This window comes from Pteronotus mesoamericanus, unplaced genomic scaffold, assembly GCF_021234165.1.
Source record: "Pteronotus mesoamericanus isolate MK-2021 breed Mesoamerican mustached bat unplaced genomic scaffold, CSHL_Meso_final contig_25, whole genome shotgun sequence".
NCBI classification, from domain to species: Eukaryota; Metazoa; Chordata; class Mammalia; order Chiroptera; family Mormoopidae; genus Pteronotus; species Pteronotus mesoamericanus.
Genome location: NW_026555105.1, coordinates 11,008,666 through 11,035,334, shown reverse-complemented (window position 1 = coordinate 11,035,334; position 26,669 = coordinate 11,008,666). Strand labels below are relative to the sequence as shown.

Sequence of the window (26,669 nt, the reverse complement as noted above, 5' to 3'; positions counted from 1 at the left end):
CAAGCCCAGGAAGCCCTTGAGAACAGAAGGCTATATCATCTGACTTCAAACTTACACCCAAATTGCATGATGACTGAGGCCTCGTAAAATCCCTGAAGTTTTGTTTTGCTTCAGAAATGGATAGGAAATGCCCTCTCCCTTCCTCACAGCTCATTCCTGGTTCCTCAGATTTGGTACCTTCCTCCACTCACAGCCCCCTGCCTAAAAGGGCCCCTTCTGTGTCCCTGTTTCACCCCCGAGTAGAAACACCCAGCCTCTGTGCTCCCACTGGCTGTTTGCCAAGCTGACAGGCAGCAAATCACAGTAGGTAGTGACTACCTGCTGGGTTTTGTCTCTCCACCCAGCCAGGTTGACAGCCTGCGTGCATATTACACTGCTAATGCCTCAACGCTGCCCCCCCCCCCCCCGCCCCGGAGAGTTCTTCTTCTTCCACTTCCCGCCTAAGTCTGGAGAATCTTTGGAGAATCACGTATTTTGTTCTCAAGGGGAGGGGAAAGGGTATCTCAAACCGGAAGCCAAGGGGTTTCAGTTGCTCAAGTTCAGTACCCTTTTTGTAGTTAGATACTGAGCAAATCACCATAATCCTGTTCTAAAGGCTGGATGGCTGCTGTGTCCTAAAGAACTGTTCACCTGTGTAAATTTAGCCACTGTTCTTCCTTATAGCTCCCTACAGTGGTTCCCTACCAAGGGCCTGTACACATAAGAGTCACCAGTAGAAACACCCCACCTGCTGAATTAGATTGTGGGGAAAGGCCCGGGTAGTGCATTGTTTTTGAAAGTTCAGATGAATCTGATTCTCAATCCTGGTTAAGAACCGCTGTATTTTGTCAAATGAAGAAATTGTTGCTTAATAATATTTATTCATGAATCTCCTTACTTGCCACAGGCTGTGTATGTTACCAAACTCAAGGGCTTCGCCACTTGGGGTACTCTATTAAAAAATGAGATGTGGTTGTCCCAAGGTAGTTTTATTTACTTGCAGCAGGTGAAGAAGATGGAGATTCATATCCAAAGCTCTGTCCCCTAGAAGGGAGACTTAGCCATCGCTTAGATACCCTGTTTGGTCAATTTCAAGTTGATTTCTTTTTCTTTTTTGGGAGGAGGGGGGTAGCTGGCTACTTTTATCCCTTTGAGTTCCTGTCAGCTCCTCCTGTTTACTGCTACCTCTGCAAAATACTGTGCTACACTTTAACATTTAGCAAGAGATAACATTTATGAAGGATGACCCAGACCTTGAGGCCCTTGCCCTATCTAATAGGTAGGGTAGGTAGTTATGGAGTTGAATGTGTTCAAATCCCGGTACTGCCCCTTACATGCTGTGTGAACTTGGACCAGTTGTTACTTTCTCTGAGCCACAAATTCTTCATCTGCAAAAGTACCTCTTGCAAAGGATTATTAGTATTCAGGACAACAGTATCTACCTTTTATGGCTGGGCGATTACATGAGTTAATGCTATAAAAAAGGGCTTAGTACATAAAACACCTAATACATGTTAGCTTTATTATTAATATTATCTTCACGTAAGTTACTTTTCAAACTATCATGCTTAATAAAATAGTCACCAAAGTGGGAAGAGATCTCTCTAAATTTTAAGTTCTTTGACACTGAAGTACTCCTCACTCTTTGCAGAATGTGTTTACTCAATGTTACTCTTGTGGTTTTTCATTTTTTAAACTGATAAACTATGTTATTGTTAAAGGACACTTTGATTTGTTAACAGTTTAAATTCTTTGTCAAATTCGCTACTGGCCTTCCGGTCGCCAGTGAGGAGCTTCTGGGCTTGCCCTCACTTTTGGCCCCACCCTGTAAACCAGTGTGGCTCGGGAAAAGGGAGACCTCTCATGGCCATACGTGCATTACAACCGATATTCCTTCGCAAAACCAAGTTCTTTCCAGAAATGGAATTTACTAAACTTTGGAGTGAATTTTAAACTGTGTTGAAAAGTCTCTATCCCATTCCCCTTTTCTCCAGGTCTTTTCTTGCTCCATGGTTCTTTGGTCAGATGGAGCAATCACTTGCTTCCTATGTTTCCTTCTCAAATTCCCAAGTGTAACTGCTTCCTAGGGAGCCTGGAGAGAAAGGAACTGAAAATCCAGAACAGAGAGAACTGCACAGAGAAACCACTTGCGTTCTCCTCAGCATTGAAGACTCAGCTGAAGAAGCCTCACCTCCCCAGACAAGATTCCTGTCCGGTTAGGTGGCTTCCCACACGCTGGCTCCTCCCTTCAGCGAGGAGGTGTTTCAAGCAAGGATTATCTTCATTCTAAAACAATGCATGAACACCAACTCTGTGCCTGCACATAGCGGTGTCCCTCTTCTCTCCTCTGCGGTGCTTGGCAGCGGGCAGCTTCCTTCTCGTAGTGCTTTTTGGTCTGACTTCTGCAACTCTTCTCTTGGTTCTGCTCCTGCTCCTCCTGCTGCGTCTTTTGCTGGTTCCTCTTCATTCTCCTTCCTTGAGAATGTCCCAGAGCTTGGTCCTTGGACCAGTTCTTCGTCTACATTCACTTCCTTATGTGATCTTCCTTCAGTCTCATAGTTTGAATACCCATATACTACTGGCTCCTGAAACTGTATCTCTAGCCTGTACCTCTCTCCTATATCCAACCACCAACTCGACTTCTCTACAAGTTGTATGCATTTCAGGCCTGATGAGATCAAAGCCAAGTTCCCAATTTCCCCTCCCAGATCTGCTCCTGCAGCCAGCTCCCAGCTCCAATTAAAACCATAGGAGTCATCTTTAATTCCAATCTCTCTCACACTGTCTGTCTATCAGCAAATCCCTTCAGCTCTGCCTTCAAAATAATTTCAGAGCACACCTCTGCATTGCTGCCAAGTGTCCAAGCCAGTAGAACTCCTGCCTGATTACTGCAATAGCCTCCTAAGGGCCCTCCTTGCTTCCCCCTCCCCTGGTCCCCTTAGTTCATACAGCTAGTGTTCTTTCAAAAGGCTAAGTCTGACATTACGTCTCTTCCCCTCCAACCTCACCCCAAAATGGTTCCCTATCTCCTTAGGAGTCAAAGCCTTTAAAATGACCTACAAGGCCCTCCATGATCTGTCCCTGCCCTAACCTTCCTTGACCTCGCCTGCTCAGGCCACAGCTATCCTTGCTGTTCCTTCTGCCATGACTGCTGTTCCCCAAATACCCACATGGCTCACCTCATTTTGTTCAGGTCTCAGCTCAAATGTCACCTTGTCACAGAGGCTTATCTGATCACCCCAAATAGCAGCCCTTCCCCCTGCCCAGCCCTTACTGTCCCCCAGTCCTCCTCTACCTGTGGCTCTTTCTCTGAAGAGTAAGTGGAAGGATACTGTTCCACTTACTGTCCTGTTCTCCGCACCTAATACAGTGTTTCTGGTGTGTAGTATAGGCACTTGATAAATGTTGAATAAATGAATAAATGTTCAATGTATAATGACATGAAAGCACATGTCAGGATGCTACTCTTCCAAACATGAGGAAAAATTCCTCAATCCATGATCTGAATCCGTGTTCCAAGATGCTTCAGAGAAAGGTTAGTTCAGTAAATTGCACTCATAAAAGGTGGAATGTCCCAGTGAGGGACTTGCTAAAATTGGCCCAACTGGGTCTGAAGAGAGTAATTTTTAGCTTTAAGATTCGTGTTTGGAGGAAGATATTGAGATGTAAATACTTACCACTCATTCCTGTGAATCTGGAACGTCAAAGCTTTCATCCAAGTTTGGATTTCCTCAGCAGGTTGCTCAGCCATTGGAACTTTGTCATTTTCAATCCTGATGCACCCTCTTCATAACAATTTTGTATGAAAAGAATGTGCATCATTATTTCATGACTGTTCTGTTCATGTACAGAACTAAGCAAATCACCAGACAGTTGGTTTGAAAAGCAAACCAAAAAGGTCCTAGTCTTAGGGACCACCTCAGTTCAATAACGTGTTCAGCCCACTTGTTCCACTACTGTCCAGTGAAAAAGGTGAAGCAAGAGTTTTGGAGGTGAGGGCAAGCGGTAGGTACCTTCACAGTCAGCTCTAATGCTCTAGATTAGTGCTTCTCAAAGTGTGGTCTGCGAATCCACTCAGAGAATCTGCAAGGTTGAAGTAATTTTTATGACAGTAACATTATTTACCTTTTCTGAGCAGTGTCTCGCAAGTGTCACTTTCCAGAGGTAACATGACAAAGCAATGTCCTAAGTGACTAAATGCAGAAGCAGACATGAGAATCTAGCTTGTCTTCAATTAAGCCAGACATTAAAGAGATTTACATAAATGTAAAACAATGCCACTCTCCTGTATTTTGTTTTGGAAAAGTCTTTTCCCCCAATTTAAAGTTATCTATATATTAACCTAAATGGATTTATGCATTTGTTATTTTTAAAATTTAATTTCTAATTATGAATAGTGATAAATATAACCCACATAAGCAAAAGTTCTTTGGGATCCTCAATTTGTAAGCATGTAGTCTCGAGACCAGAAAGTTTCAGAACTGCTGCCTTAGCTATGTGAAACCATATACCTTATTAGCATTACAAAACCTCTCCCAGCTCCTAGTGCTAGATTTTCTCCCTGGCTTGCGCTACACCTTCAGATGTTATTAAATCCATACTAAACTAGTAACTAGCAGGGGTCTGTCACTACTTAAATTCAGGGCTTTTCTAGTAAATATCCTTCCCACCTCTCCCAGATACAGATCATCTATTTGCAAAGCCCAGACCCCACTCTCATGAATCAACCCCGCAGAGTGGGCTATTTCAGTAAAGAGTAAAACTTATTTTGTCTAAATAAAACCAAATTTTTGTTATCATGGTGTTAAAATGGCTGGACAGCCCTGCTGGTGTGGCCGTTAGTGGGAGCGCAGTCCTGGAACTGGAAGTTTGGTTACAGGTTCAATCCCCAGTCAGGGCGCGTGCCTAGGTTGCACGTTCAATCCCTGGTCCAGGAGTGTATGATCCCCAGTTCGAGCACGTACAGGAAGCAACCAATCAATGCTTTTCTCTTGAATTGATGTCTTTCGCCCCCTTGCTCGCTCTAAAAGCAGTGAAAAAAAATGTCCTCGGGTGAGGGTGAGAAAAAACAAAATGGCTGGACAAATTTTCGCTACATTCCTGGGTATGTTAAGATGGTCTGAGTTAGCCCTGGCTAGTGTGGCTCCGTGGATTGAGTACCTGCCTAAAAAACAAAGGGTTGCTGGTTTGATCTCCAGTCAGGGCACATGCCTGGGTTGCGGGCCAGGTCCCCAGTAAGGGGCGCATGAGAAGCAACCGCACATTGATATTTCTCTCCCTCTATCTCCCTTTCCCTAAAAATAAATAAAATCTTAAAAGAAATAAAAAGTTGGTCTGATTTAAGTTATGTAGCATATGTAAAATACACTTCAGTGCCACCTGAAAAAGATAGGGATTTACCCTCCAGCTGCAATTGAAGACAGATTTCTTTACCAAACTTTGGAGGGCATTTTGGGATGACTGACCAAAGATAATATCCATCCAGAACATGTGAAGCTGAGGTATGAGACCTACCTTACAAGTGTCTGAACATGCCATACGTATTTAAATGCCAGAGATGGAGAAGATGCATCCGTGACTCATATATCACCCCTTCCTCCAATGGAAGTAGCCCACTCCAAGCTGCTGCTTACGTGAGACATTTCAGGTAAAATGGCCGAGGGTGAACAGCACCTTCAGTTTATTTAGTGATGGTTAATGATTCTCTCAAACAATACAGGGCAGGCCAGCTAGTTTATTCATACTGAATCTAAACCTTAGATATCTGGCTTAACAATAACATAAGAAACTTTTAGACAGTAAATTTTACGTTAACTCAGGTGGTTTAAATCATTTATAGAAATTCCAATATTCGGGCTGGGAACTACAGCGTGACAAATGTTCCGTCCAGTTACAAAATCACATTTCCTTTTCCTTGGCCACCAAATCTGAAACAGATGTGGAAAAAGCACTCTTTCACAAAGGCTTTTACCACATACCCACTACCAGTCAAGTAATTACGGTTTCTTCATCCCCCAGGAACACTTCTAAGTGAATGGGATTTTTCTTTGACCAGCTTGCCTTGGTGGGCATATAAGAACTCAGAGAGTACGTTTAAAGAATGAAGATTAACTGAGATGCCAAGTAAAGTTTTTATTGCAAGCACAGTGAGCAGAAGGAGATGTCTTCTCACACAAAGTGGCTGCCAGGTCTACCGTTAACTACATCTCTCTGACAACCTTTCATTGGTTTAAAGCATATTAGTTGGCTTCTTGCTATCAGGTGTACATCATTTCTGCCATGTGGGACATTTTCTTGGGAATATACAAGTAATATTCCAGGTAGCCTGACAGGTCCTCAATGGTTACATCATCCACATAGACGCGAGCTTGCTCAGAACAGGAGCGGGGAGAGCCAGACAGAGTTCTGGTGTGAAGTGACTGAGAGTAGTCCTCAAGCGTGGACCTTCGTTCTGGGGCCAAGGGAGGGACGTTCTGTAGGCCTGAAAAGGAATACACCTCCATATCATGCCACCTCTTACACTGGCACTCCTTGCCTAGGCATGCACATGGCTGGCCCTGGTTTAGCTTGGAAACGGACTGAAAGTCAGAGAGATCATTGGCCTTGAGACTTGCTTGGGAGGCCTGAGTAGCCTCAGAGGAGTCTTCCTTTGTGCTCTCTGACGGCAGCCTTGGAACCGAAGTTCTCAAAGGCTCAACAACCGCCCCCGTGTGATTAGTATCAAGAGGAGAGCATTCTCCTGCGCTGAAGTCTTTAGGAGTTGAAATTCCCAGGCCACTGCTGCCGTCAGCAGAGTCAGTCTGGCTTTTGTGCTTGAGCTGGCTGCTGGAAGAAGACGCTATTGTACTGCAATGTATGAACTTTGGAGGATGAAGGACGGGAGACTTAGAACGTCGACGACGCTGGGTTCTCATTGCTCCTCGTGAAGACTTCCTCGTAGAACTAAGAGGGAAAAAAATGTACAAGACGTTGGGATACACAGCTCTGGTGAACAAATTCTTTATGACAGTTGGAAATCTGCCTCCCCTGAGGTCATTAGTTTCCCCCAAAGAGATTTGCCTGCTCCATTTCAAGCTGTCTACACCTCTGAGTCTCAAAAACGTCAACATCTCCTTATCAGCAAGCTATGGAAAGCAGAGAGGTAAAGGGTAGTTTTTAACTACATTAGTTGGGCCAAATATTTAGTGCAGAACACCCGCCCTGTCCCAACCCTCGGCTTGGGAACCTCTGACCCGGTGGTCTAGAGGAGCATCCCGTACAGATAACTGTAACCAATGCTGTAAAAACTAAATGTTCCTATGCCCTGAATTCAGCAGCTTCTGTACCACTGTAAGGCTAATGCTACAAACAGCCAGTATTCCATGACTTTTAAACTAAGCGTCAGATTTAGGATTCATTTCTATTGCGGGTAACAGCTGACACTCAGACTCCTTGAACTTTTCAAATATTGGGAAATATCAAGTATACTATATAACTTTTTAGAAAATATTTAAATGAATAAAAGAATTGAGCAAAGCAAAAAAAAAAAGAAAACCCAAAAAACAAAACAAAAAAACCCCTAAAAACTGCCAAGCTAATCTGAAAACAGAACCAAATAGAACTTTAAGAAATAAACTTTATGTTTGAAATTGAACTAAATGGATGGGCTAAACAGCAGGATACATACAGTTAAGGAAAGAAACACTGAACTGGAAGATAAATCTAAATTACTTATAACATGGGTCACCAAATTACAACCTGTGGGCCAAGTCTGGGCCCCCATTTCTGTACAGCGCACACTGCTCCTCTGGGCTGGCACTGTGCGCCAGAGACCAGGCTGAAGTGTCCCCTTCGCCTGTTTCCCCTCCACTCCCTGTGCCTGCCTTCCCGGCCAGCGGACATTCCAGCTCTGCTCAGGGCCCATGTGAGCTACTATGTACATGTTGGGGCCCCGCTGTCAGCAATCACTGGTCATTGAGAAGTAGAATCTCAGTGTGAGAATCTGCCGTGCGCCAGGCTCCCTCTGGGAGAGAAGGGCATGCTAGAATCTGGCTACCACGAAGGCATAGAGTAAAACTGACCCTGGCGCTGCCCCTCGCCCGTATATCCCACCAGTCCTGTCATTTTATCCTGGGACTGTCTCAGCAGCTGAACATGAAGTGTGTCCACCAGCCAGAACTGGGCACATCTGATATCCTCAGATCTTACCTCTTGCCCTCCAATGCCTGAAATATTTACTATTTGGCCCTTTACCAAAAGTTTGCTGACTCCTGACCTAGAAGGCAGCACAGAGACTAGAGAGTTGGAAAAAAGTAACAGTTAAGTGATACGTAAGACTAAGAAGTCAGGAGTCTCTAAAAGAAAGACTTTAGGAGGGAAAGAGGGTGATTTTTAAAGAGATAATAGCTGAGAAATATTTTAAATTGGTGAAAGAGAATCTACAGATATAGGAAGCTCACTGAAGCAGGACAAATAAAAAGAAATTCACTCCTAGACACAGTACAGCAAAACTGTAGAATATCAAACCCAAAAGAAACTTATTTATTTGTAGAGAGAGGGGAAGAGAGGGAGAGAAATATCAATGTGCAAGATACATCGATCAGTTGCCTCTCACATGCTGCCAACCGGGGGCCCTGGCCTGCCCTGTGCCTTGGCTGGGGATCAGATCGGCAACCTTTTAGTTCGAAGGCTGGCACTCAACCCACTGAACCACACCAGCCAGGCCAAGAGGAACTTTTTAAGAGTGGCCTGAGACTAGACAGATTATTTCCAAAAGAACAATTAAAGAAGCTTTTCAATGTCAACATAGAAGCCAGAAGACAATGAATAATACCTTCAACTGCTAAGAGAAAGTAACTATCAACCTTGAATTATGATTTCAAGTATATCAAATCAAGTATCTCTTTTAAGAACAAGGATGAAATAAAGCTATTTTCAGAAAAAAATCAAAGCAAAATATATTTACCAAGAACATGGTGTTCTACAACTCCAGGGACACCACTGCATTTATTCTCTGTGGAGTTCTATTAACACAGAGGCCCTATTTGCTAATAAGACCTTTACTAAAGGTACCACTGAAGGAAGTAGTTTAGGAAGAAAAAAAAGAAAGGTGATCCTATGGAAGATCTAAGACACAAGAAGGGTAAGAGCAAAGAAAATGTAAATGAGATAAATCTAAACAAACATGTCTATTTAAATAAAGTTAATAAAACCTAATATGTGAGATTAAAAAGTGACAGAACTAAAATACTGGGCAACTACACCATGGAAGCCATGAGTTCAGAGTGAAAGGGTTTTAAAGAGGAGGGTTAAAATATTAACTTTTGGCCCTGGGTGGTTGGCTCATTGGATTGAGCACCGGACTGTGAACTGAAAGGTCGCTGGTTTGATTCTGAGTCAGGGCACATGCCTGGGTTACAGACCAGGTCCCTGGTTGGGGGGCAGGCGAGAGGCAACTGATCGATGTATCTCTCACACATCATGTTTCTCTCCCTCCCTTTTCCCCTTTCTTCCCCTCTTTCTAAAAATAAATAAATAAAATCTTCTTTAAAAATATATTAACTGTGGTCTTTGTGAAGCACGTTTGGAAAATTTTCAAGGCTAACTACTAAAAGAATACAAAGTAAACAATCTCGAAACTAATACATGAAAAAATGGTAGAGGAAAAACAAACCCATTTCAAACTCTTTTTTAAAGGTGGGAAGAGAAAAGAAGGAAAAAAATGTATGACAAATTGCATAAAGTGAAATGGCACGAACAAGTCCAAATATATCAAAATATATGTAAACGAGTTAAACTCAGTAGTTAAGAAAAGATTATTAGATTGAATAAAACAAAGCAAAATAAGCTATATGTATTTATGAGACATCTAAAATTTTAAAACATATAACAATTTAAAATAATAGAAAAAGACACACTAGGCAAATGCTAACTAAAAGACAACTGGATTAGTTATATTAATTCCAGACAAAATACACTTTAAGACAAGCGCCATTATGAGGAATTAAGACTGTCACTGTATGACAAAAGTCTCAATTCATCAAAAAAAAATTCTAAACTGACATGAATGTCAGCTGTACAATCCTACAAAATAGCCCCCAAATACATAAAACAAAAACATAGAGCTTAAGGGGACAACAGGTAAATGCACTCCAACAGAGTAGATTTCAATATACTTCTCTCAATGATTGAGAGATCAAGCTGACAAAAAATTTGAAAAAAAAGATTCAAATAACACATTTAAAAGCTTAATTTAATGGACATATATGGAACCTAAGAATGATTAGAGAGACCCATTCTTCTCAAATATAGAACATTTATAGAAATTGACTATGAACTAGGCCATATAGCAAATCTCAGCAAATTCACAACTGGAAAAAAAGAGGTCTTCGCTAAATATTGGGTCTTGGGTTCTGCATCGTAACATACCCATTTCTGGGTATGTGGGAAAGAAAATCCAGTAAGAATCATCTGCAATAAACAGCTCTTACCCATGCCAACTGTCTTTAGATGCACATGTGGTTTTCAGTTTGGTATCGTCTGCTGCCGTTCTGACTGATGCTCTGACACTGGGGCCTTCTCCAACAGACAGAGATGCTGTGGACCTGAAGACAAGAACAAAGTTTACTGCTACAGAAAACTGTGCAAGGAGAACTTACTCCTTCCAACCCAAACAAAACTTTTGTTACTAGTTTGAATTTCTCAAAAATTGTTCAGCTTTTAGCGCAAATTTTCCTCCAAAACCAAATTTAGAGGATCAGTAGTAAGCCCACTGTAGCAAAATCACAAGCCAAAGAATGGTTCTTAAGTACAACCAGCAGCAGGATATAAATAGACTTTTAGGCTGTTTATCTGGGGCAGATCAGGCCTTATGTCCAGGGAGAATGCTAATGGCACTGACCACCTATTTTATGTGGGCAAACCAGAGCCAGAAACTAAGTTTAGGAGCAAAAACTTTAGGAGACTCAATATAACTTGAAAATGAATGTATTTTCAAATACTATACCACTTTTAGAAAAATACTCTAATTTTTACACTAATAAACTCACAATATTGCTGAGTTAAATCATAGCAGTTTCAAATTACACTAATAATATGGGTTCCAGTAAAGAAAATGAAACAATTTAAAACAGGGAAAAAAAGAATCATCTATCATCTCACAACCCAGGGATTACCAACATTTAAGATTTTAGTGTAAATCCTTGCAGACCTTTTCAATACACATTCATGCACACACACAGGGCTCCTACCACACATGCTGTGGTGCTGATAAAAATGCTTTGGAAACAGAACACTTACTAAAGTAAAATAAAAAGATGTTCACCGAGCCCTGGATAGTACAGCTCAGTGGACTGAGCGCCGCCCTATGAACTAAAAGGTGGCCAGTTCGATTGCCAGTGCCATGTCCCCACCTGGGGGCGTGCAAGAGGCAAAGGATCACGCACTGATATTTCCCTCTCTTTCGCCCTCCCTTCCCCTTTCTCTGAAAATAAACTTAAAAAGATGTTCACTGAAATCTAATTTAAAATAAAAAGTAAGTGGGAATAACTTTAAAGTCCAATAACAGAAAATATTGTATTATATAAATTCAATATAAGAAACTTATTAAAAATTAAGTGTATAAAGAACTTTTCATAACATGAAGGAAAACACCACAGATAAACACCGAAACAAATATTATGATCTGAACTGTGTAAAAAAAGTATATACAGATGGTGTAGATATTAAGAGTGATTATGGTGAAATGTGTTTACTTTTTTATTTTTGTGAATTTTTCTATAAGAATATTATTTTATAGTCAGATAAAAAGGATATGTTGCTTTATAATAAATATATTGAGATTTGTCTTGATAAGACAAATACCATTAGAAATCAAAACCTGTTGAGCAGGATCGTGCTAAATTCCTGGCAAGGGCTGGTTAGTTTATGAGTCAGTACCTCAGACGTCCCATTTGTAAATCGGCAACAATATGCAACAACTAGAAATGTATGATACACTAGACAAGTCTTATTCTGCTTAGTCACGGTAATGACTCACCCCTTATACTCTTATTTGTTTGGTTTTCTCAAATGCTCTCCACTGCTCCTTCTCTCTATAATTGTACTCAAAGCAGATCATATGTTACAAATACCTAATATTTGGCCATATATTGTACATATATTTTGAAACTTTTAATTTTCTAAGTAATTTTTAAGGGCACTGAAACATCTTAATTTTATGTTCCAACTTCTTAAAATACCAGGAAGAGAGTCTGTGTATCAAGAGTTACTTATAAATATATACACTAAGAAATTTATACTTGTGTACCTGAGTATATGAATCACTCTTGCTATTTTCCTGCTTCAAAAAAAATTTCTCTACCAGAAATCACAAAGGCATACACTATGACCACAATCCTGAACTGTTTCTCTGTTTTGTTTCCATTTCTCAAAATGGCTTATAAAGTACTGGTCAATTTTAATGGCAAAATGACCACCATATTGGAAAAATCACTGGGAAGAGATACATACTTACTTGAAGTATCATGGGAACAAATGTGAGCACTTGTAACAGCTAGTATACAATTAGTGATTTAGCATAAGTCAGTCTATTAGTATCAATCTTCTCATTTGGTAGGCTAAAGTAGTGTTAGCAATAAGCAGACAGCTATAACAACTGACATCTATTTAATTTTTACTATGTGCTGGTACTGCATGCCTTTTATGTTGTTTTCAAGGTACCATATAAAGGAAAGGTTAAGAGCACAGGTTCTGGAGACACACTGTCTGGGTTCAAATCTGGCTCTACCACTTCTTACCACTGTGACCTTTAGCAAGTCATTTAACTCATATGTGGTTGATCTGTAAACTGGAGTAAGTTGCTACTGAGGATTAAATAATGTGTACAAAGCACTTAAGCTAGTGTCTAGGACGTAGTAATACATTTTAGTGATTAGTATTATTACTTGTTGTAGAGTATTCTTCTCTGAGCTTCCAGTGTTTGCTTTCCATTCATGAAAAGAAATATTCTTATATCCATTAAAAATCTGAGATTTCTTCTGGCCTGGGGCAAAGTATGGGGATGAGAAGAATCCTGCACAAAACATTTTGCAAAGGGTGAAATATTAACATTCAGAGAGCAGCTGGTATGTAGGTGCTCTAATTAATTTGGCCAAAGGGTCCAAGATTATTGATCTCTGTGACAGAACCTTAATGAATAGGTTTCCATAGTGATAGTCTCAGCAATAGAGCCCATGAAATTGGGTCTGCACAGATTTCTATTGAGGCAATTCACATTTAGTGAAAAATACTATGATTCCCTAAAGATATATGAGAAAATCCTTGTTGGGACACTGATAATGTCTGGTGACAAAGAGAAGTGGAAAGCCCTCCTTCAGGTTAAGGAAAACCAAATCAAGGAACCCTGGAGTATGTATGAACCACGAGTTTTAACAGAAGAGTTTCTTTTACAAGTAGTGCAATGCTGTGCAGAATTTGGCAGACTGTCCCATTATTAACATTTGTGTCTTCTACAAATAATGAGAAGTTTTAGTAGAGAAAAAGCTCTTCAGAGAAAAAGGCTATTTAAATCTAGCGAATAATTCCCAATTAACATATTATGTATTTAATTACCCTGATGCATCCACTCTTAATTTCTTGAAAGCAGTTTGTAGACTCTCCTCCTCTCCATCCTTGGCTTCGGATTTCATTGTGAAAGTTTTTACACTACTATGGATGTTCCCGCTAATACTAAAAAAGAAAATCAAAATAAAATGAGCACAGTGAAAACAGGTGGGTTCAAAAGTATACCTTTTGTTAAAATCTTTATTTTTGATAGTATTACTGTTTGATGGTAGGGAGGGAACAAATCTCTATTTCTGAAAAGAAGTCTCAGTGTAGATGATTAGGAAACTGTAGGTTTTATTTCTTGTATCTATTATGATAGAATTTAAACTACCCAAATACTTGATGCCAATATCCTATTACTGTTTTGGAAACAAGGTCATCTAAAATCTGTCTTTAAATATAATTCTTAAAAAGGCGAAAAACCCAGCTGTAGAGGTCTAGAAACCCACAAAATGACAAAATGACCTTTGCATCAAAAATAAAAGGGAAAAGCTCAACCAAGAGCACTCTGATTCTATAAAATGCCACTGAGTATTTATCTAGTCTAACCCTAAAAGTTCTAGTTAAGTATAACCTCATGACACATGGTAGCATTTCTCTAAAGCAATCCTGATCGAAATATCAGTAACTGTATCAATATTCACACCCAGATGTCAAGCTGTTATCATTGTTAAAACATGATTACAAACATGTTCAATGACTACAGATTATTCTACATTCTACATATATGGTTAATACCTTCATTTGGTTTTCATAGCTGGAAAATTCTCTAACACAACATACAAAATAAACAAACTATACCTACAAATCAAAAAGATAAAAAGAACAAACATAGCCAAAAGAAAGAGGGTTAGGTGTCGTCCCACAAAGCAAAGGGTTGTACGTTTGATTCCTGGTCAGGGCACACGCCTGTGTTGTGGGCCAGGTCCCCAGTTGCGGAGGGGTATGAGAGGTAACCAAATGATGTTTCCCTCCCTTTCTTTATCCCTCCCTTCCCCTCTCCCTAAAAATAAATAAAATCTTTTAAAAAGAGAGAAAAGAAATTACTGTTCTTTGGTTGAGCCTTTAAATGATATTCACTCAATTGTTTAAAGTCATAAATGAATGAATGAATAATCATCTTCACTTAATCTAGCTTGATAAACCAAAGTTCTCCATTTCTTTCACCCTTATTAGTATGTTTAAACAAAGGGGAAGGGGGACCAACAAAAGCAACAAGAAACACAAATGAGAAGTCTGTTAATAAATTATTTGAATCTAGTTTCCCAGTTAGTCTCTTACTCATATTAGTAATACCAAATCCTGAAGAAAAAATAAACTAGTATCTATGACATCACAGAGAATCAGAAAGAAAAAAAAAACACACCAAAAACAAATAGGAGATAGGGGATTATTGAAGCAAAGGATTCATTTCACCTCTTCTTTATTTCTAACCTGCTACCCCAACCCCATTCCCCCATCACCCCTTAGGGACTGACTCTCTGTAGACCCTTGGATCCTTTCTGATTCCCCATCTGCTCGTTTCTCAGGGGTGGGTTTGATGTTATTGTGAGACCTCTAATATTCCAAAGGTCAGGGTGCCATAATATGCTGGATACAATGTAGCCCTGTACTGTCCATGGTAGAATAAAGGAGCAAGGAATCAAGATTATTCGCTGCCTTTATGTATGTATGTATGTATGTATGTATGTATGTCAACTAAGATATTTTGGGCAGCTCTCTCTCAAATTGAAACAGGGAACATTGAAAACAGTTTCAGAAGAACTCAGCTAGCTTTCACCTCAGTTTCTTAAGAAAAAAATTTAAACATACCTCCACATATATTTTGATGGTTTATTTAACCAGTATATGAAATTGAGGAAACACTACCCATTTTATACTTCACTGGCTTCTAATTCTTTCAAATTTAGAGAAGGATCCTTCCCCACATACACAATAATGTCCTATATGCCTAAGAAGAGCGATGAGCAAAGATTACATTGTAGTATTTTTTAAAGCCCCACAGCATCTAAAGAGTGTTACTGTAGAGTGTAAACAAATTTTTCCTGCTGGCAGAACTAGAATTAAGTTTGACTTAGTCTTCCTTAATTACTTTATAAGCAGTCAAGTCAAATGCTCACACTAGTGGCCTTTATATGGTTAAATCATCCGTGCCAGCTCCAACCCCGCAAAAACCTCTCTGGAAAACAGTACATCACATCTAAATATACACTGCCCAATTCTATGGGCAGAAATTCACTCCTTCCACAAATACAGGAATATTACCCATGGGCTTCAGCACTAGACTGGGTGCTAGGGATATAAGGGTGAACCCCCTTCCTCTAAGAATTAGAATCCCATTCCTGCCCTAAGACTGTGCTAACAAGCTCTATATCCAGCTATGTAACTTTTAATTATATGGTGCTAGTTTAATAGCACTGCAGGTGACCTCTAGATGCTCATACAAACTTAATACTCTTGTTGACACACTAAAAGTTAAAAACCAAAACAAACCAAAATAAAACTACAAACGAAAACTTTAGGAATAAAGTTCCTTCTCAACTCTTTTCAGACTTCCAGCATTTTGATCACTCACCTTTTTTCTCTGTTACATTAACCCTGAGCAAAGAGGAGTGCTAGGCACGGCCTTAAGAGCTAACTCAGAGCATGTCTGTAATTACAGAAGGTTTACTATGCTCCTCGGTATTCCCAGCTTCACGTTCACTCAAATCAAGGGCTCTAAAACACAAGAGGGACGTAATTGGTTTACCCCTCTTCATGAACATTAAATTTGTAGGAGACTTTCTTGCCATTTTCACAGCACTGATTTCTTGAAATTGAACAATCCCCCAAAGACCAAACTTTTAAAAGCCCATTTCAAGTTCCTTGATACTATTTTAGACCAAATCACACAGGACAATATATGCCTCAGATTGTCCCCAACCTTTCAAAAATGACAAGCAACATTCTCCTAAGTTCCTCCAGCAAAAGGGCACATTTTTGGTTTCCTCTGACTTTCAATGAATACCATGTGTCACAATCGTACTTATACCTTGCAGTTTTAACCAAGATTTCTTTAAACCTCAAGTCTAGGTCCAAATTTCCAAGACCCTGGAAAGACCTGAGGAAAGACCAATAAAGGATCCGCGTGTAAGCGTGTCATCAATGTTTAAGATTTAGAAACTCTCACAGCCCACCAGGAAGTGTGCAGCCCGGGAAAGAAAACCCTGTCCAGCAACTCGCCAAGAGGACTAAGGTTGACACAATCGGCCCCCGGCACAAAACACACTCCCACCTCTCTTTATACACCCGCTCAACCCCTACACTCTCGTTGCTAGAGCCGAAGAACGATGCTATTCTTTTCACCCAGAATCCGGGTTGGTCGCGGTTAAATAGGATCAGTAGAAAAAGTCAGAACCTAGGTGGCTAGGAGAGTGAACAGTTCTCCGGGACACCCCCCAGCTCTAGCCGCCTGGGGCCTCCCGAACGAGGTTTGGGTCGGGCGACGGCGCCAGGGATGCAGGAGGCGGCGGGAGCGGAGCCAGAGAAGCAAGCCAACAAGACTGGGGCTCGGAAACGAGCGGGAAAGGGCGGGAAGGGGCAAAGGGCGGCCGAGGAGAGCGAAAAGGGGAAGCTACAGGGCGGCGGGAGAGGGTGGGAGCCGCGAAAGGGCAGGAAGGCGGGAAGGGGCGACAGAGCGGAGCTCCGGCAGGGCCAGGCCGCAGCAGCCGAGGAGGTAACGGAGAGGCCCAGGCCCGGCCCGGGCAGTCAGCGCCGCGGAACGAAACGAGGAACGGCGGGCGGACCCAAAGGGAACTGCCCGCAGCCAGGTCGGGCCAGGGGGGCCGAGATGCAGTGCCGCTGACCCTCCCGATCGCGTCAGGATTCTCACCTCCTCGCAGCTGGGGCGCTCCGGTTACCCAGCACCGTCGGTTCAGATCGTCTGTCCGGATCGCGGCGCCTGACTGACCCGGATCCAAACCCGAGGAGGGGGCGGCCCGCGCCTCCGGAGTCGCACTGCGCCTGCGTCACTCGTGCACGTGCCCCACCCCCTGTTCATGCTCCTCCCTCCCCAGTGACTCGGCAGCCCGGCAAGCAGCGACTGCGCAGGCGCGAGGCTGTGGCCGTGCCCCTCAAACGCCCCGCACTCGCCCCTCTTAGAAGCATGTGCGCCTACGTCATTTCCTGTTATTCTCTTCACTCCCTCCCCTGTGCGCAGTTGGGTAGCTCTGGGCCGGCTTTTGGGAGTGCCTACTTCCTCCTGTCTGTCAGGTGAGTGAGTAGGCGTAGTTTTTCACAGTCGCCAAACCGCCTCCCTTTTACGGGGTTCACTGGCCTTGGAGCCCTACCTGAAGTCCCTAAGGCAGCGGAATTCCTTGGGGCGAGAACAGGGTGGGGAATCTTCGGGGCCGCAGCGCCCCTTTGAGCGCTTGGACCGCCTCCTCGGTGTTAGAATCTGGACCGCCTGCTGTTGCATCCCCAGGGCTCGGACGCCAGCCCTGGCCTCCCGGGGGTCTTTCAGCGCCTGCGAAGCGAGGCGGTATCGGACTGGGCCAGGGCCCTGAACGTGAGATCGGAGTTGAAATTGAAAAGCCTTCGCGTTAATGCCCTTTTTTCACTTCAGGCAACTTTTTCCTTCTCTCCGCCTCAGTTTGTTCACCTAAGTGAGGAATCATAACAGCGAATCTTGGTTTTTTTTCAGGCATGGACCCCTGTAAGAATCTGGTGAGAAATAATAGACTCTCTCGAAGAGAAATGCACGTACACTAAATTTTGCAAAAAAGTTGTAGGCAGTTCACGTAGGGGATTTTCCCATTTTTATGATTCTCATGGTTGCTCCAATGGGAGGCAGGGAAGAGGTGAGCTGTGCAATAGCTGCCACCCCTCGATCACTGGGACAGGTTCCGCTGATGGAGCTGTGCCTCTCCTCGCTCACTCAATAGTATTGAGTAGAGTTGGTTCTGGCGCAACCTCGGGAGAGAGTTGTTGCCTGAACCAAAACCGAACCTTCCCACCTCCACGCCCCAATACTTAGATATAGTCACCTAACGCGATAGGCTGCTGAAAATAGTTTAGTATGTCCAAGTGTAGGACAGCCAGACCTTGGGATGCCTGACCCGCATCCGCGAGTGGAATCTGCAGGTCATTGTACAAAGTTGTCAAGCATAAAGCGTGTCATAGGCCCTGGGCAAAACTTTTACAATGCTCCTTGTTCATACCAGAGGCTCAGCTGACGGGAGATGAAAGAGTAATAGTTCATGGTAAAGGTGCAACAGAGAACCTAATGATGCCTGATGGGAATGGCTGCCCCCTACTGTGCAGCAGGTTTGTACACGTTCTCTCATCCACTGTCCTGGGATTTACACAGCGCAGATGAGGACGGCTGGGCCTCCGAGCGGGTAGAAAACTTGATCTAGCTCCCTTTGTCCTGTGGTAGCAAGTGACTGGGTCAGGATTTAATCTCTGTAAAGCCTGTCCATTCACTGCTGTCCATCTCTCAGCATCTCTTAGAAAAGAACAAAAAAGAGGAAAATATGAGGCATTTTTTTCCCTCAGAAGTTGCCAAGTGAGCTGCATCAAGATGAAACATGTTTTAAGCTATCATTTCAAAATATTTCTATAGATAAAACATCCCTGAGGGCAAGGACTGTATCTGGATTAATGAATTCCTGGAGGTTAGTAGGTGCTAAATATAATTTTGATAAATTCTTAAATTTACCTTATTTCTACCCATTATAGCATTAAATACTAAAACTCAAAACGTTTTAAAGTGCTTCATGTAAGCATATCTCCATCATGAAGTTAGATGAGGTCTGAGAACGTGGTTTATTACTCAGAAGTGTTTGGAAGGCAAGAACCTCTTGGAAGGCCAGTAGGTGGTACTATTCACTAGAGAGGGAAACGGAGAAAGCCGACAGATTTGAGGAGAGTGTTTCGTTTTGGACATAAGGAGTTTGACGTGCAGATGAAAGCAGGAACAAGTCATGGTGGGTCTTAACAGCCATGCCAAGGAGTTTATTTTAAGAACATGGAGGCTGTGGATAAGAAGAGAAATGACCATTTTATTTTAAAAAGATGACTGTGGTTTCCACCTGGATGGCACAGTGATCCAGGCCTGAGACTGCAGTGATTTCAAGAGCAGGTGGCCTTAGGAATGGAGAACAAGTTAACAGATTGAAAATTGGATAGATCAGGCTTTGGTGAGAAATTTAATGTGCACAGAGGGAGCAGTGGAAGAAAGTGGACAGCGACAATTTGCTTTCTAGTTTGAGCAAGTGAATGGGTATTGTTGCCTATTTCTGATGTAACTATTGAATCCAGCTGACAGGGAGCAAAGAACAACATTTAAATGGATGATAATAGTAAAAGAGAGTACTTTTATAGCTCTTACTGTGTGTCAGAAAAGCCATTCTAATCCTCACAACACTCCTATGAGCTTATTGTTACTGTCTCCGTTTTCCAGGTGAGGGAACTGAAGGAAACTTGGCCTAAGGTTACATGGCTTGTAAGTGGTGGAGCTAGAATTAGAACCAAGGCAGTCTGGCCAGAGTCTGCTCCCACTGCCTCCGTATGATTAGATGCCTCTAGGTATCTAGCTCAGTTTGGACACATTGAACTTCAGAGCTGTGGGAGTAGCTTGTGTGTCAGTATCCACAGGGCAGGAAGGTACATGAATCTGAAGCACAAGTGAGAAAGTCAGGCTGGAAACAGATTTGGAGTCAGCATGTGGGTGGCTGTTGAAGCCATAGGAGAGATGAGGGCCCACAACGAGAGCGTGGGAAATAACGGAAAGAAACAAGGGGAACCCTGCAAGGCAAGCACAAGCACAAGCATTCCACTTTTGGGGAAGATACCTTTCCTTCTGCAAGTTGGTATGGTGGCATCTGGTTTATAGGTCATCAACATAGACTGAGTCCACTCCCATGAGCTTGATCAGCTCTGGACACCCTGACACAGTAGAATTCTTGGACCCACAACCTTAAGGACTTACCCTTGGTGGTGGTGACCCTTCCCACTCTCTCCTATCATGGAGTTCACTTGGTCGCTACCAAATGAATTCAACCACAACTGAAGAGCCTGTCGCTCCTTGGTCTATCATCTGCCAATTTTGTCAGCCCAGAGCCCCTCCTCATCTCCAGGACTCCAGAAACACATCACTCGGGACTTCCGTCGGGTGCCTCCTTAGTTTTTAGCCTTTTGCCTATACATTTCCTGTGTCTCCAGCTGGATTCTAAGCTTCTGAAGGGCAAGAATTACCTGTTACATTTCTCACCCAACTTTCCCTCCCTCAGCCCCTGTTCTCCCTGTGTAGGTTAAATGCCCCTATGCTGTGTGCTCCCAAAGCACCTGGCACAGGGTCTGCCACTGTATGTATTGAATGAGTGAGTGAGTCCATCAGCAAGTCAGTCAGATTAGCAAATAATTACAGTTGCTTATTGGCTTTTCAGAACCATAAGCCGGGGCTATTGACTTTTAGCAGCAGAGCTTTTAACAGCGGTCTCTTGTTTAGGGGGCAAATTGGTGAAAGTTGGGGAAGAGATTAACTGCCCTTTCCTGGCATTCCCCTCATAGCCCAAAGTTATTATGGTCTGTTATTTGATAGTTGCTTTTCTGAAATGTTAGGTTATAGAACGGGGAATGAGTGAGGACTTTTGGATGCGTTGTTAAATGACTTGGCCATACCCCTTTGCACTGCTTTGGATTACGTCTGCCGCCACTTGAGCCAAGTCAGTTCTCAGAGCGCTGGTAGTTAATGATCACCTGCAGAGGGAGCCCTAGGATTGCAGACTCTCTCAATTGTGTGCAGGCCCTTTACAGTGGCTTTTCAAAACTTGAAGACCCAGAATCTTGCCTTCTTGCAAGTTTTCATTCATTTAAACTTTGTAATTTAAACTGTATGATGACATCAGGAAGGTGTTAAGCCCAAAAAATAAAATCAAGCAGTAAAGCTACAGAAGAAAATCTGTAAATGGTGAGGACTGGAAGGGAGCATCGAACAGGACTTAGGGGTACAGGTAACATTCTGTTTCTTGATCTGATGTTGCTCATAGAAGTGTGTTCAGTTCACAAGATGCACACATAGTATATGTACATTTTTCTGTATGTAAAACTTCCATTAAAAGTTAAACGTTTAAGACAAATCTTCGTATGTATGCCACAGATATGTATTGGATTAGGGTGCACTGTTCTTTTTTTCCCAATAGTTCTTAACCTTATCTGAGTCATAAACCCCTCTGAGAAAGCCACAGTCCCCATGTTAAGAACTTGGAGCAGCAGGATAGAGAAAAAGAGCAAAGGAAACAAACACATTGCTCACAGAAAAAGAAATAAAGGCCTTTAAACAGATGCTCAGTCTCAATCTTCAAAAGATAAATGCTTGTCGAAAGTGCACTGAGATAGTAATTTTAACCTGCAAGATTGGCAGTAATCCCCAAATTTGACAGCTCACAGGGTCGGGTTGGAGGTAGGGAGTAGGGCAGTAGGCAACAGGCACTTTCAGACACTGCTGGTTCGGATTGTGAAATGACAATATTCACCAAAATGGCAAGTCTGGCATCCACATGTAGATGACATTTTACATATATTTATGTAATGACTTGTGTAAAAGGTTATTTGTTGCAGCATTGGTTGCAATAGCAAAAGATTGGAAACTGCCCAGGTGGCTGGCTCTCTGTAGGGGACTGGGCCTGTAAACTGGTGCAGCCATACACTGAAATACCATGTAGCTGGAAAAAGGAAGGGCTCTGTGGTCTTAGGAAAGATCTGTCAGAGGCAGTAAGTGAAAAAAGCAAGATGCAAAAGTAAGAGTATATGTTTGCTTTGATTGTGTCTGCGTAAAAACGTGCTGAAAAGATATACAGGCCACTCAGTAGTTTTCAGAGAATGGTGGCGTTAGGGCAGGGGCAGCTCGACTTCCTAATGTGGACCTGTGTTCTGACTTGAATCCTGACAATGTATAAATATTACCTATGTGAAGCAACAACAGTTAACAATTTAAACAGCTGTTGAGCCAAGCCTTTAGGTATTCATAATTCTTTTTGTTTAAAACATTTTATAATTTAATTGCCCATTTTAGGTGTGTACATATGTGAACACCGCACTTCTTATATCTACTAATTTCTCAATGGCTGAGTTTGGGTTTTTTGTTTGTTTGTGTTTTGTTTTTTAATTTAAATTAAGTTGTGTCTTGAGAAAAGTCTTCAACTGATTCTACATTTGAACTGTTGAATCATGGTTTCCTGGCTCAGCCTAACTGGCAAGAATCCTTTCCTTTCCCTGCGTGTGCTCTGGGAGCCCAGAGCCTTTCACAGCAGCCTCCCTGGGGCGTTGCCATCAGAGTGATTCAGTTCCTCGCGTTTTTACTCCTAGTGTCCCTCTGTACGAGATTCAGGTTCCCAGGATTGAAGCTCTGGTTAACCCCAATGGCAGGTTGGATTTTACCCACTGCTACTCAGAGGTGCAAAAACAAGGCAACTTTTCTGTTCCAACTGGTCTCATCTTGTTCTCAAGCTTCCATTCTCCCAATTTTAGGGTGTATTGCAGTCTCTTCTGGTTTACAGTACTATATTTTGCATAAATATTCAGTATTTCAAGGTGTTCTCCACTCCCCCTTCTCTTTCCATTCTCCCTGCATCTGGATAGGAGGGGACAGTGGGAGATATTTGTGGTTCAGATGCTGTTTTCCACCCTTTGCTGGTCTTAGCTGAACTCCCATGTGGCTGGTTTTACACTTAGGCCCAGCCATTGTGGATTCTGGTGGAATCCACCAAGATGGGACTGACCTGATTCATTTCCTGAGCAGAATCATGAAATTTTCTTAAAATCATGAAAGTTACCAGTATTTCTACGCACGAGATCCTCGTGGGCCACAGCCCTCACATCTCGTCTTCTGGCCTTTCCTCAGCCATCAGTCCACTTAGCACATCCACAAGACCTCTCACCGGGGCACGTGTCCCCTTCCAGATTGCCTGCAGGCACACAGGTCAAAGGAAGGGAGCCACTGTTGTCCACCCTGTTATCTCTTGGGACTGTTCTTACAGTTCAGGTGACAACTGAGCACTGTGGCGTGACCAGTGTGGGGCTCTCCGTCTGCTCAGCACGGGGGATGGGGCACCAGCATTCTCAGCCTGTCCAGGCCTTCTGAGCCCCACACGGGGATTTGATCTTAGAGGAAGGGGGCCCAGAACACTTGCATCTGAACTTTTGTCCTGATTTTTCTCCTGGGCTGGCCCAGAAGGCCTTTGTCTCTTTTTGCTGTATGGAGACTTCTCACCCCCAAGTTGTGCTCTTAATCTGCAAAAGCAAGTGTTTAGAAATTAGGAAACCATTTTGTCCCTCAACAAAGCCAGGTTTAAGACTCTTATCTCACTGTGGACTCAGGAAAACCACATTTCAAACTCAGAGCTGAGCATTGGCTTCCTGAGCAGCAAAGGATGGGGAGCTGCAGGCTTACTAGGAATCAGGAATTATCAGCAACAAAAGGTGGGCGGGGTACGGGAGAGCAACAAGGGAAAATTGGGACAACTGTAATAGAGCAATTTTTTAAAAAGTACATTTGTTTTGATCTCAAGAACTGTTCTCCTTTAGCTTGATAAATGTCTCTATTTCTTAGATGGCAGGACACTCTGACTACTTCACCAAGACCACATCAAATGGGTGATGTACTTCTCCAAAGGAAAAATTGGGTTGCTATTATCCAGAGAAAGGGGTAGAGAAGGGCAGGCAGAAACAACGAATGCCTTCGCAGCTTTAGTGTTAACTGCTTGCTGTTGACACCACATCTGGATCTCCAGCCCATATGTCTTCACTACACCTCTGTGTCCCTTATCTGGTCATCTCTAAGTGGATGCCCCACAAACACCTGGTGAAATGCAGTGTATTTGATATTGAACAGGTTATCTTTCTTTCTGAGCCTAGTCTTCTGGCCTTTCTTGGCTTGTTTCACTATAATTAAATCAAATTGCATTTGATTCATTACTTCCCATCTGCCTGGTTATGAATACCACCCCATACTTTTGAAGTATTTTTAATGTGTTAATGTTTTTATAATAAAAACATTTTTTTAAATTTATTGATTTTGGAGAGAAAGAGGGAAACATTGATTTGTTGTTCCGCTGTTATGCATTCATTGGTTGATTCTTGTATGTGTCCTGACCTGAGATTGAACCCACAGCCTTGGTTTATCAGGTCAAGGCTCTAACTAACTGAGCTACCTGGCAGGGCCTAATAAAAACTAATTTTAACAACAAAAAAAAATGCCTCTAGAGAAAATTTGGAAAATATAAAGAAGAAAACTGTATGTCCTTTGGCCATGCCACTTGGCGATGACAGCTGTCAGCATTTTGCCCTAGAGTCACAGAGCTCCTGAGAGCCAACTGGCTTTGCTAGGAGGCCTGCCTCACCACATCTGTTCCTTGGTATGGCCTTGGACACTCTGCCCAAGCCCCGGTGCCTCCATTGTCTCCTCTGAAAAACAGGGATAATGATAGCACCCATCTCAGTGGGCTGGGGAGAATTCAGTGAGTAATGTAATAGGACACTGCCTGGCTCATAGTGAGCAGTCAGTAAATGCTAGCTGCTATTTTTATAATTTTAAATATATATATTTTAATTGCTGATAAACCATATAGTTTTATATTCTGCTTTTTTCATTAATAATTGTAAGCATTTTCAATATCGCAAAATATTCCTCAAAAACATGATTTTCATGACTAATAGTGTATCACTTAAATATATTTATAATTTCTTCTGTAGCTGACTGTTTCTCTTCAGTTGTATGTGTGCATGTGAGGATGCACATACATTTATATGCGTGTGTTTGCCATAATGAATTTGAGCTGAAAATCCTTATTTATATGTATATAAAAATGTGTGTATTTATATACATCTGACTGTGAGCCTGATTATTTTCTTAGAATAGAATTATACACCCACAACTCCTGGGTAGGAACTGTGAACTGTTTAAAAGTCTCCAATAACACACTGATAAATTGCAAAAGAAGGGTTTTCATCCATTCAAGCACCCAGGGCCCACTTCACCACACCCTACCCAACACTGAGATGAGCTTGTTTAAGTCTGTCCTTTGTTGCTGCCATTCCTTTACAAGGTTGCTTTTACAGCATATCACAGGGATGGAAAGAGATGGTCCCATTACCAGGGTGCTTCTGCATTTGTTACCTTTTATAAAGTTAATAAATTAACTGAGCAGTCACATATACCCTGGATGGACATATTAACTTGCCTGTTGTCCAGTCTGTTCTCCTGTGGGTGGAAATATAATCCATGGTGCTAGTATTACTTTGGGTTTCCTTATTTGATTGTTCCCCCTGCTTGAGGATGTTTAGCATGTGGCATTTCTCTCTGGTGACAGCACAGTTCCCAAAGCCCAATAATAGGTTTTAAAGAAACCTGACTCATGTAAGGCATGAACTTAGGCAGACTGACCCATTATCTGAAATGTGTGTGTGGTCTTCTCAATATACATTGCCAGTCTTTTGTGTCATATTCCACACTCAGATTTTCATTCAGTGTAGGTTTGCAGTTATCTTACCAGCTTTCTAACCCCACAGATGGAACTAGAACTTAATTGTGTTAAAATTAACTGTGTAAGTCCTTTCTGATTTACAAAATTCATTTAAACACATCATTGCTTTGATCCTTAAAACAACTCTTGGAGTTTGGTATGTTTATTTTACAGATGAAGCCCAGAGAGGTGAAGCCACTTGTTGGGCTGAAGAGTAACAGGGTCAGATCTCAAATCTCCGCTTTTCCCAAAGCGTGATGTCTCCAGCAAAGGAGAGCCAGAAAGATGAGAATTCACTTGGGGAGATGAATACCAGCTTTGGCTGAAGGAATGAGAACCGAAGAGAAGTTGGAGTAGAAACCACAGGTAGGAGTGCAAGCAGGGCAAGCACGTTATGCCCGTGGTTATAAGAGCCTGTGGCTGGATCTGCCCCAGATACATTGCAGGGTGCGAGGTGGAGGTCTCTTGCTTTCTCCTGGGACCCACGTCTGGCCCTTGGACAAGTCACTGTACTCTCTGCGTCTCAGTTTCCCCATTTGCAAGATGGAAATAACCACTCCCCTCTGCCAACTTAGAATAATTGCTTTGAGGGTCTGATGAGGT

General features: G+C 42.3%; 2 protein-coding genes across 3 annotated transcripts in view; one reads left to right on the top strand and one right to left on the bottom strand.

Annotated features, from left to right (window-relative positions):
• Positions 1–5,703: 5,703 nt before the first annotated feature.
• Positions 5,704–17,536, bottom strand: OSER1 (oxidative stress responsive serine rich 1). The gene is made up of 4 exons (XM_054573720.1): positions 17,435–17,536; positions 13,570–13,686; positions 10,449–10,562; positions 5,704–6,921 (listed from the first exon to the last, which is right to left on the bottom strand). The coding sequence occupies exons 2-4, from the start codon at positions 13,644–13,646 to the stop codon at positions 6,237–6,239; spliced, it is 876 nt and encodes a 291-aa protein (XP_054429695.1). The 5' UTR covers positions 13,647–13,686; positions 17,435–17,536; the 3' UTR covers positions 5,704–6,236.
• Positions 17,537–17,741: 205 nt separating this feature from the next.
• The window catches only part of GDAP1L1 (ganglioside induced differentiation associated protein 1 like 1), a 49,624-nt gene continuing 40,696 nt past the window's right edge, over positions 17,742–26,669 (top strand). For both annotated transcript variants that reach the window (XM_054573719.1, XM_054573718.1), the window contains exons 1-2: positions 17,742–17,814; positions 26,241–26,432. The gene's annotated coding sequence lies outside the window, so the exon portion shown is untranslated. The remainder of the gene's footprint in view (positions 17,815–26,240; positions 26,433–26,669) is intronic.

What these genes read in the sequence shown, in the direction of transcription:
- OSER1 (XM_054573720.1), bottom strand. Translation starts at nt 13,646, where the DNA reads ATGAAATCCGAAGCCAAGGATGGAGAGGAGGAGAGTCTACAAACTGCT. An exon ending in TTAAGAGTGGATGCATCAGG is followed by an intron (nt 10,563 to 13,569) that starts GTAATTAAATAC and finishes TCTTGTCTTCAG; the next exon opens with GTCCACAGCATCTCTGTCTG. An exon ending in TCTAAAGACAGTTGGCATGG is followed by an intron (nt 6,922 to 10,448) that starts GTAAGAGCTGTT and finishes TTTCCCTCTTAG; the next exon opens with TTCTACGAGGAAGTCTTCAC.